General features: G+C 34.2%; 1 protein-coding gene across 1 annotated transcript; it reads left to right on the top strand.

Annotated features, from left to right (window-relative positions):
• The first annotated feature begins 2,069 nt into the window (after positions 1-2,069).
• Positions 2,070-9,302, top strand: LOC121234944 (alpha-mannosidase I MNS5). Its single transcript, XM_041131099.1, has 15 exons — positions 2,070-2,404; positions 3,130-3,172; positions 3,259-3,324; positions 3,401-3,462; positions 3,593-3,692; positions 3,900-4,082; positions 5,716-5,764; positions 5,851-6,030; positions 6,196-6,316; positions 7,090-7,171; positions 7,278-7,363; positions 7,527-7,627; positions 8,093-8,234; positions 8,351-8,501; positions 8,742-9,302. Exons 1-15 carry the CDS (start codon positions 2,265-2,267, stop codon positions 8,970-8,972), a joined length of 1,737 nt encoding a protein of 578 aa, XP_040987033.1. The 5' UTR covers positions 2,070-2,264; the 3' UTR covers positions 8,973-9,302.
• The last annotated feature ends 2,328 nt before the right edge of the window (positions 9,303-11,630 follow it).

Raw genomic sequence — 11,630 nt, 5'->3', positions numbered from 1 at the left:
CATGGGGTGTAACAGTGTGTACTGGCCTATGAAAGTGAAAAGAAAGAATGTATGTATGTACGTATGTACGCATGCACGAACGCACTTTAAGAAATGAAGGCACTGACGGGTGAAACGTTTTGCGAAAAGAAAGGAAAATCCGTCCAGTGACGTTTTCAAATGAATGCACGTATGCACGCATGCATGTAAGTATAGTATGTACGAATGATGAATGCATGAATGAAAACCTATATTGTTATATTTTAACTGCATGAAGTAATGCTTACGAATCTTCGACTCATTTTAGTTTTTATGCATGTCCCTCCCCCCCACAAGGAAGGAAATGAAGTACGCGTCGGGATGGACACGGCCCATGGGGAAGAGCACAAAAGTCTAGGCACAATGTTCAAATGTACGAGAGGCCTTTTTATTATTAAAATTGATATTTTCCGCTGTAAACCTCTTTTATTGTAAAAACATATTTTTATTTTATAAACGTAGAGTCTTGCACCCTGGGAAGAAAGCAAAAAGTTTTAAATCGGACGGTAATTCCCATCGTCATTTCTCAAAATATTTTATAAAAAGACCCACCACAAGGACGAACATTACATAATTGAAAACCTTTGAAAATTGCAAGAAGGATCAGCAACCTCATGTTCCACTTTACTATCAGCCATAATAGTTTCACCTTTAGTATTTCTGAGAATAACTCCAATCCCTGCTTTGTGTTGATCTCTAAACATAGTCCCATCCACATTAAGTTTCAAAACATCTGTTGGAAGTGGTTTCCAGCCACAATAATTCTTAACCTCAAAAATAGACTTAGATCGTAGGTCTGAGTGCATCCTCTGAAGAGTTAAAGCATGTTCAACAACCTGCCTTAGTTCAAAGATCACCTGTTCATACATCATCTTGTTCCTCCTAAACCAAATCCCCAAGCTATTAAGAAAAAAAAGTTGTCAAAACTTTTGTTTTACCAGAATCTTTAACTCGCATAGCAACCTCTATTATTGGGATACCTCTTTCCATTTCTTTCATAACAGGTATAAAGCTACCCCACTGATCTTTTAGAGAAGGACAATTAAGCAAAGCATGAAGCAAGTCTTCATTATCTGCATTACAGAAACAACAAACTTTCTCTATGATGATCTTCTTCCTTCTTTGATTGTGTTGTGTTGGTGAACCATCCTTACAAGCTCTCCATGCAAAAAATTTTATTTTGTTTGAAACTTGCATCTACCAAATAGCTTTCCATAGGATTTGTTGTCTACTTGCATACGAGCATTCTACTGGGTGCTTTGTATTCTCTTCTTCATCAACCTATAAGCATTTTCTAACACTGAACTAACAATTCTTCTCTTGAGTCAAAGTCTACTCATTGGGCTGATCACCTGGACAAATTATTATTTTCAGTATCTCTGAGGCAACATTTAGATATAGAGCTCTTACTTTTGCCACATTCCAAGATAAGATATTAATTTGCGAGGGTTCGTGCAATTTTCTATGGTTGGCGCTCTTTAATCGACCAGATCAAGCCGATTTGCAGTTAAACTGATCTTGTTTGATCACATTGCATATTGAAAGAGTACTTCTCTTGGTAATAAAAATGGGAGTGAAAGGAACAAATCTAGCTATGAAATATAGTTTTATAGTATAAATAATCTAATATTCTCGTCCTTTAAAAAAATATTGTAACATTAAAATTGCTTACACAAACACTAAATTTTGATAACATGTCAATCTGTAATAAGATAAGAGTACTAACACATATCTACTTCTAAAACTATATAATAATTATTGATCAGATCAATTTGATCTTACTATAAATAGTGACAATTACTACGTTTACACTAAGATCATTTTAATAATTTCTCGTGTTTTTTATTTTTGCAAATTAATAACAAATAAAAGTAATAAAAAATAAATTTTTAATAAGATTGTTTATGAAATATTAATAGCTGTATTAAACGAGATTAATTATGAATCTATGATAAAACATTCGATTTCTTTAGGAATAAAAAATTAAAATAAAAACAAACAAAACAAAAAAAAAAAAGGATACGCGTTGGCAGACCCATTGCCATGTCGTGATTATCATCTGCGGTGGAAAACCGGAGACCCCTCGCTTAGGTGCCCTCACGTAATTGGACGAGGGTGTCACCAGCAGGCCTTACTCATCAAATAGATGATTGCTACGGTCCAGCGCGAGTCCCATCTTTCGTTGTTGGAAGACAAGATCCACTACAACAGCCTCTGCATTGGGATTGAACACCGAAACGAAAATCATGTTGCTCCGCAACTCTGCTTGGACATGGATGTTCCTGTTCCTCGTGATCTCTCCCGCCATCTTCAACCCGTGCACATCTCAGCTCGATCACCGTTGGGCTTCTAGGAAGAGACAGATGAGAGAGAAAGTTCGCAAGATGTAAGGCCAGAAAAGCTTCTCGCTCACCCAATTCATTTTCTGGGCTCAATTCCATTGCTTTCGTGTTGGTATTCATTTTGGTCTTGGTGCGCTTATGGGTGCGCTTAATTTATCTATAGAGGTCAACTTTTTGCGGGTACTTTGAGGGTTTAGCTTGCTAACTTCTTAGTGATTGTAAAATTTGGGTTTTGATTGGATTTTGTTCTTGGCACTAGGATAGTTTTATAGGGAATACGCGTCGATATCTGTATGGGCAAATGCTTGGTGTCTGATTGAAGTTGGAGGTAGATTGGTGCTTTGTCTTTTGTTTTTAGTCTCCTATTAGTTGGAACAATTTTATTTCTAATCTCAATTTTTCTTAAAATTTATGAGTATTGGGAAAATATGTGGTTTGGTTGACTCCGGCTGAGTACTTCTTTCCTAAGAATAAAAAATCATAGGAAACTTAATAATCGGATTCTCATTGCTTACTCAGGAAAACACTGGAGTAATAAGGGTTCCTTTGAAGCATTTAAAGTGTAAAATAAAAGGCTTTTACATAATTTTTTCTTGTCGTGTTCATGGCTATCTTCATTGCAATTGAATCTTGATTCTACATGTATTTGCCTTTTGAACAAAGAGAAAGAAAAATGGTGAGAAACATGTGGTTACAAAATTATATTGGCATCTACCGTTTAGAGAATATTTAGGGGAAATGTAACAGTCTTCGTTATATCTCTTTTCAGGTTTTACCATGCATATGACAACTACTTGGCCCATGCATTCCCGGTCAGTTTGTGATCTTCAATGATGTATGTACTAGTTGGCATATTAGTTCCATCTCATGACGTCGTAATTTGTTATATCTCTTGCAGCATGATGAGCTAAAGCCTCTTACTAAATCTTTCACCGACTCTCTTAGTGAGCTTGGAAATCTGAAGGTAATTTTTATTATTTAGGATTCATTGATACTTGGTTACAAGGGGAAACATAAAGGTTTTGTTTTCTCAATTACAGCTTGAACACTTACCACAAGACTATAATGGATCTGCCCTTACACTTGTTGAATCTTTATCCAGGTATAACGTGTGGATGCATTTCTTCAATTAGTATTGTTTTGTTTCTAGTCATTGCAATAATTTATGCTAAATTTCATTTTATATGGTGTGATTATTATTTCTGATATGAAATCCTCTCTCTCTCTCTCAGCCTTGTTATTTTGGGTAACAACACTGAATTTGAAAGGGCAGTACTTTGGCTTTCTGAAAATCTAACATTCAATGTCGATGCAAGGATAAATCTTTTTGAGGTATGTGATTGGAATACTTATTGGAAAAACTTCAGTTTGGTTGATTCTAAAGCTTCATTTAATATGATTATAGATTACTCAAGCCTGATGAAGCCAATGATTATAGTTTCTATTTCTGGAATCATTCAAGGAGCAACATTTGCTGGATAGCAGTTGCTTTCAAAGTGTTTTAATGGTGTTCTTTTCCACTTGGTCGTTATTGTGTAGTGCAACATAAGAGTTCTTGGAGGACTTGTTTCTGCTCATATACTTGCAACTGATTCTACAAACAGGTTGCTTAATAGCTCCTACAGGAACGAGCTTCTTATCTTGGCTGAAGATTTAGGGAAGCGGTTTCTACCTGCATTCAATACACCCACTGGGTTGCCATATGCATGGATTAACTTAAAGGTACTACTACCAAACCGTCTTAAGCAGAAACTCATATTTATTAAAATTAGGATATATCTCTGATATACTTATAAAAAAGGATATATCTCTGATATCCTAGTAACTTTCTAAACCAATTTAGGTTGCCTTCTTCTAGAAACAAGAAACATATAGGATTGTGCTTTTTGTTGCACCAGCACAGTACCAAGCCTCTGAACAAGGCTTGTAAAGTTAAATAATATTATTAAATTTAATATTTAAAGATATTCTTCGAGACAGCTCTATATATGAGTTTTCCATTTATATTGAAAATAGCTTACTTTTTATGTAGGATAACTGACCCGTATTTTGTCTAGTCAATGCTCAGTTATTTTTGGCTATAAATTAGCCTGATTTCAGTACTTTTAATATCTGAGATTGAGAATTTGAAAGATACTACTGGTAATTTGTAAAAAGATACCATTATACGCCAAATTGAGTATAAGAGGTTCTTGCCAGATTTAGTAAAAAGATACTATTAACAAAGCTTTACTTTTACTTATCAAAAAATAAAAAGATTTGAGTATAAGAGGTGTAGGACGTCGTGAATGAGATTCTACATTGCCTCGGAATGAGTAGTTCTTGCCCTAGATAATGATTCCAAGGGATCCTACTTAGGTGTCTCTTTTGTATGCGTCCCATGTACATGGATTATACCTGTTGTTTTCATCAATAAAGTTCTTGATTACTTAAAAGAAAAATCAAGGGACTCAAATTTTAGTATTGACTAGTCGTTTCGGGGTTATAACACAAACATGGCTAGCGCTTTCCCACATCATGAATGGAATTTTGTCACTTATTCCACGGATCCCACATTATGAATGGAATTTTGTTTCCTTGACCTAGAACTTTGATACTAAAGACCAAAGTTTGTTTACCGATAAAAAAAAAAAACTAAAGACCACCATTGATATGTCCAAGGGTTTGAAGTTACCTTTTGGGATCTCCATGTAGACTTCCAATTCATCAAGCTGTTTCAATAACCAATCCGGTTGGATTTCGATTTCTTTCAACTTTTTGGTTCTTCTTTGTCATGAAGTGATAGATAACCTTTGATACAACTGACACAACCAAGGCCATGATGAGACAAGAAATTACTTCAACTGTCTATTGAACTCTTAGTTTCTTAGAGGAAAAAAAAAAAAAACTCTATGTAGAGTGCTGGAATAAAAAAGATCCTAGATTTCTTGGAAGAACCAACGAGGCTAAGGCAATTGTATGGATAACAAAGAATAGCCATCATACATTTAATCCTAGTCATCAATAAAAATTTCTTTACCGATCAAAAAGAACATTTAATCCTAGCTACTTTTTAAACAAATTTTGACCTGTATCAGTCCTGCTTCTGATGCTTTTCAGAAATGTAAAGCGGCTGCAAATTTATAGAGTTAAAAGATCCCTGTTGTCATCCTACACGAAATGTCATCAATCATATACTGGAGCATTCTTTGTTGATTCTACTAAGATGTTGAAGACAAGCTTAGGCATTACTTGCACACATCTTACATAATCCTTTCAAGCAATTCATGCTTAAATTCTTAAAATGTATGAATATTGTCTGTTTGTTTGTAAGAAGGATATATGACTCCGCATCAATGCGAAATTCTGTGGACAGTATGGAGTGATGGTGAATGAGACTACTGAAACAAGCACTTCAGGGTGTGGTAATATGCTTATCTTTTAAAGTTAAAGATGAGGCAATCAAAAAAAGTGCCGCCCTGAAATTGGCTGGTTTTCATTGTGGATTTAGGGTCTTTGATTCTTGAAATGGGAGCCTTATCACGATTGACTGGTGACCCCATATATGAATATGCGGCTTTACGTGCTCTTCGTAAGTTGTGGAGCATGCGGAGCTCATTGAATTTATTTGGAACAACGCTGGATGTGGCAACTGGGGAATGGCTCGAGCATTCGTCTGGTATTGGGGCTGGTAGGTAATCTTTGGGCATAGATTTTTTTTTTTTGCTTGATTTTAATGTCTGGTTTCTGAGGCTTCTAAATATGTCAGCATCCTTTTATAAGCTTCATTTTGCCTCTTTGAATTTGGCGAGCAAGGGTTGAATATATCTCATTTTGGATTCTGTGTCTCTTGTAGGGGTTGATTCATTCTATGAGTATCTATTCAAGGCCCATATTCTTTTTGGGAAGGAGGAGTTTTGGAGAATGTTTCATTCTGCTTATCTTGCAGTGCAAAAATATTTTAGACATGGTCCATGGTACTGAACCAATGTGTAGCTCTGTTGAATTTGACTGTTTCTAAGCCATCTTTTTTTCCGCCCATGGTCTTTTAGTTTAGGTTTGTTACTTGTCTAGAGAATTTTACTTATGATGATTTTGTGTGCTGGCCTTTGCCGCCTTTATTTTGGCTTCTCGAATCTCCAGTTGTTCATTCTGCCAAAATCTCTGGCCGGTTTTTGAAAATTCAGGTGGTTTGATTTTCTTGAGTATTCTTAAGCTTGTCATTTTCATACCGTTTTGTTGTGATGAATCAAGTTTCAATTAATGTGTGGATTCCATGTTCTAATGCAAGAATAGATGCAGCCTCAGTAATATATAATTTGAATGACCTACCATCTCATATTACATTTGACCAACACATTTCTAAAATTAATGCTGGTGAAATTAATACATTATACAGAAGTAGAAAAAATACAAACTGAAGGGAAGTGGATGCTATAAACCACAAATTTTGGGGGGAAATCTCTCTCTCTCTCTCTCATAATTAGAACTTTGCAACTTGAACTGTCAATAATATATGGTTTTTAAGTTACTATGGGCAAGTTGGGTGTGAAACGCCTTATACATCATTTGTGTAAATATTAATACTTTGTATTTTTACCTTGCATATCCTAAAAGAACCTCCTCAAATATAAATATTATAGTAGGACTTTTTATCAGGAACCTAGAAGCCAAAAGAATCTATATTCGCCTATCAATTAGTTTGCTGGAAAATAGTGTTTGTTATTTGAAGCTTGTTATTATAATTTAGGTACCACGAAGCTGATATGAGAACGGGAAAGGCTACTTATTGGCAGCTTACAAGCCTTCAAGCATTTTGGCCAGGCCTACAGGTAATTACATTTCATTTATTATTTTATTTAATTTTAAAAAGTGAATTAAAATTTGAAGCCTCATAAAAAAATCTTCTGATCTTTATATTTTAATTATGGAAATTAGGTTCTCGTTGGGGATATTGCAGCTGCTAATTCATCACATCGTGAATTTTTCCATGTATGGGAGAGATTTGGGGTTCTACCAGAGAGGTACCCTGCTTTTGAGGTTTTTGTTATGTCTTCCTTTACTCATATAAACTGGAATAATTACTAGCGTTGCTTAATTTAGTTTCTGTGTTTGGTTTCTTCTATGGCAGAAGTTTTTGTTCATAATGGTAAAGAAACAGCTAACATGAACTGTAAAATTATTCAGGTATCTACTGGACCATCAAATGTTGCATCCCACAGAAAAATATTACCCTTTGCGCCCTGAATTTGCAGAGTCAACATTCTACTTATATCAAGCCACCAAAGGTCTGAGAAGTTTTTATATCAGTTAATTTTATTGACAGTCCATTATTTTCTCTAATGTTAATTTCGTCTAATCTTATATATATATATATATATATATATATATATATATATATGTTACCCTTGTTTAAGCTTTGAACTTACTAAACCATCTATAGGTGGTAAATTTTGGGTAACGTCCTAAAGTTGTAATCTTCCTTTAAACATTTCAGCTTCCAAGTTGACAGTTGCTGGACCTTTTAGGCATTGTTGTAACCAAGTTGCAAGGGACACATTAGTTACACTGTCATTATTGTGTCCTTAAAAAGATTAAAAAAATCTGTGTTTGCTTTAAGTTTCATTATGTGCATGCTTGTAGTCACCATGCAGACGCAGCACGCTTCTCTTTTGAAGCATGGCATTGTTTAGCTGCACTTTGAACTATTCTGATTTTTACATCTTTGTTTCCTGTCATTTATCGTGTTTCAGATTCATGGTACTTAGACGTGGGTGAATCAATTGTTAATTCTCTTAATTTACACACCAAAGTGGAAGGAGGATATGCAAGCGTAAGAGATGTAACAACTATGCAGTTGGAAGATCATCAGCATAGTTTTTTCCTCGCTGAAACGTGATAGCCTTTTTCCTCTTCTTTCTTCCTGCCATCTAGTATATTGTCTCTGCCATAGAATTGTCACACTCGAAATTATAACGATGCCTTCTGGCATGTTTTTAATGTTTCTGTAGGTGCAAGTACCTGTATCTTCTGTTTGATGATTCATTTTTGGTCAATCGGAATTTTATATTCACGACTGAGGGTCATCCCCTTCCAGTATTAAGTGACTGGCATGAAAGGCTTCCAGAGACCTACATCCCAACAAACTGGACTTTTGTTCAGGTGCTTTGTTACTTATCTGGTTGTATAGTAAATAATATATCTTAAACCCATCTTTAATCTTTTCCAAATATGCTTCCTGAATCCTGATTGAATCAAAAGTTTCTAAGAACTCATCTTCTGCATGCATGCCTCGTGATTTTGATATCAGTTTTGCAGTTCTTACTGTTTTCGTTCTGAAATGAATTGTGGAATTGAGTGTGTACTGTACGCCCATAAGTAATGTGGCTTCTTCCGGCACAGGGTGAAAAGCAACCAAGTCGAGCCAGTGCAATGTCTTTGCAAGTCTGTCCAGCCACAGCATTGAATACATGGGGACAAGGCGACCAACAGGCAGAGAGTGCTTGCCACATCCCGGATGCTCGTATTGACCACCGGTGTTTGACGGAAGAAGAATGTGGAGTTGATTCGACCACGTGTCGACGAAGATCATGTAGCATGGCTGGCTACTGTGGGCTATGGTTGTTCATTTGATAACCATTCAGACAAAACTCTTTTTTTTTCCTCTCGTGGTAAACTAACGCTGCATGATACAAGAAGGTTTTGGTAATTATTCTGGCAGGCTTACAAGCTCGCACCCATGTGAGATAAAATAGGGAAAAGGGGAGAGAGTAGGAATACATGATATGAAAGTTTCTTTTTATTTTTTGGGTCGTCCATAACATCAGCATATTTGTATTTTGAGACCATGAGCCTTCTGTAAGATCATGGAAATCAAACTCTAGCTGCTCTGCATATAAACTTTCAAAAGGTTCATGCTGTGTATCACAAATCACTAAGGCGTGTCTTGCAATTGCATCTCAATCGTTCAGCTTCGAAAGTGGCTTTGGCATTTTAATTTGAGTTATCGCTTCATATTAGATTTTATCATCTGTTGTTATAAATATTTAAGTAATTTTATATGTCAATACTGCATAGAAATATCATTCTTCATGTTAAATTGTTTCAAGTGATTGCGAAAGTTATAGGCATATAAAGACTTAAATTGTGTCACTTCAACACGTGTGACGATGGTAAAGTTTAGGATTAGAATAGTATTACTCATCACTTAAATCAATGCTCACTAAATATGTCGCATAATAAAAAGTTATAAGATGAATATGATTATGATTTTTTTTTAAGAAAAACTGTCATCATTCATTCATTAGAAAAATTTATATCCATGACTGAATACATTTTAAGATGTTTTCATATCAAACATGACATCATGAACTAAAATAATGCATTTAGAGCTCTATCAATATACTATTTCCTTTTGTGACTGGTTTAATTTTCACTATTATTGATATTCTCTACAGACAAATATTCAAGAGATAACACTCTGCCTAAACAGAGATTCAACCTCACACTTCATAGAAAAAGATGACTCAACCTCTACAAACAAACGTCCGAGAGACAAACTAACCACCACTTTTCTCTAAACGATTTTCGACCTGTAAATCTATTTGTGCTGTACGTGTCTCTCAAGAGCTGTAAGAAAGATGTAGATCTATATTTTCGGCATTGAAGAAAGCAAAATAAAACTAAGCAAAATAAACTTTGATAAACAAGGTGGATGAATAGAGGAATGAGGAGGAAGAAACCGAGGCCTCCTTCCCCTCCGACAAAAATTAGATCTAAAACCCTTACTTTTTTATTTGCAAGTTAGTGTATAAAATATATTTTATATCATTGACGGAACATGATTTGATTTGCAATATAAGTCATTTTTGAACTTTTTTTACCACTTAAGTTATACCATGTAGTAGTGTGGAAGGTGTATCCTTTCAGCTTCCACTAAAGTTTTGTTTTAGTTACCGTTTAGATAGTTAAAATTTTGTAATATATCTGTAAATAGTAGTGAAATAATTTAAATTAATATATTTTATTGGGTTTGGAAAAAATAGAGAAAAAGTTGAATAAAAATATGATAAAGTTACAAAATTGTTTGAATATAATTTTTAATATATTTTTCTAAATTTGAAAAATTTGTATTGTTTTTTGTATTTTATTTGAAAGTTTGAAAAAGTTATAATGATTAGGTATAGATGAAATAAAAATCGAAAAACCAATTGAACTGACCGAACCAGCGGATTTGGACTGATTCATAACCAGTCCAGTCTAGTATTGGCTTTCATATTTAAAAATCGGTTTGAACCGAACCAGACCTGTATAAACATATATTTAATTTTTATATAATATATAAAATATTTTTTATTTAAGTTTTTTTTATATTATATTGAAATTTTATATTGTACTATATTATATATATTATATGCTAAATTGCTAATTAATATAACATGAAGTTTTAATCTTATTATTCATATATATTAATCTTATAACATAAAATAAATACAATATGAAATTTTAATCTTAAACATGAACATAATATTAAGTTATTAATATAAACTTACTTTTGAATCTTAGATATATATATATATATATATATATGTGATAAATTTATTTTTGGCATAATAAATTATAATATATACTTTTTTATAAATATATTTTTATACATTTAATCATATATCTTAATATTTGATCAATTTATATAGTGCCACACATGTAAACGATAAATTGAAAAAATTAAAAGTTTCAATTTTGGTGATGAATCGAACCGTATCGGTTCTTAAATTTTTAAAACTTGTGTATATCACTAATCACTTCAATTTTAAAATTCATTCGAACTGGATTATTTAAATCCTTATAATTATAAGTTATACAACCTCTTATTGTTCACCGAACCTCCACATACCAACCTACGTGTCTTTTTTTAAATGTTAAACATGCATTTTGATTGTGAGAGGAAATTCCAAATTCATTTACCCTCCCCCGCATTCTCCCCCCTCCCGGTTCTCTCCCCCTATGTTCTCTACCCCCTGCTGGAGCTTGTTGTCCTTTCACCGGCCTCACCCTCCCCCGCATTCTTGCTACTGACAATGTTTGAAGTCCATTGTGTACTTCTGGCACTGTGTGGCTTCACTGTCAAGGCTAACCAAAGTTCAAAGCTTCTCTAGTTTCACCACTTCCGGCACAACTTCATTCCTCTGCTAGCATTCTTGCTAGCGACACCCATCGTCGTCTGGCTCCGACGACAAGGGTAAGAAATGAAAGAAAATGGTTTTTATTTTTCTCTTTTCGTTTCATCTCTCA

The sequence above is a fragment of the Juglans microcarpa x Juglans regia genome, chromosome 6D (assembly GCF_004785595.1).
Source record: "Juglans microcarpa x Juglans regia isolate MS1-56 chromosome 6D, Jm3101_v1.0, whole genome shotgun sequence".
Classification (NCBI taxonomy): Eukaryota; Viridiplantae; Streptophyta; class Magnoliopsida; order Fagales; family Juglandaceae; genus Juglans; species Juglans microcarpa x Juglans regia.
The sequence above is the reverse complement of the archived record's forward strand: the minus strand, read 5'-3'. Positions and strand labels throughout refer to the sequence as shown.

What these genes read in the sequence shown, in the direction of transcription:
- LOC121234944 (XM_041131099.1), top strand. Translation starts at nt 2,265, where the DNA reads ATGTTGCTCCGCAACTCTGCTTGGACATGGATGTTCCTGTTCCTCGTG. An exon ending in TTTGGGGTTCTACCAGAGAG is followed by an intron (nt 7,364 to 7,526) that starts GTACCCTGCTTT and finishes AAAATTATTCAG; the next exon opens with GTATCTACTGGACCATCAAA. An exon ending in CAAACTGGACTTTTGTTCAG is followed by an intron (nt 8,502 to 8,741) that starts GTGCTTTGTTAC and finishes CTTCCGGCACAG; the next exon opens with GGTGAAAAGCAACCAAGTCG.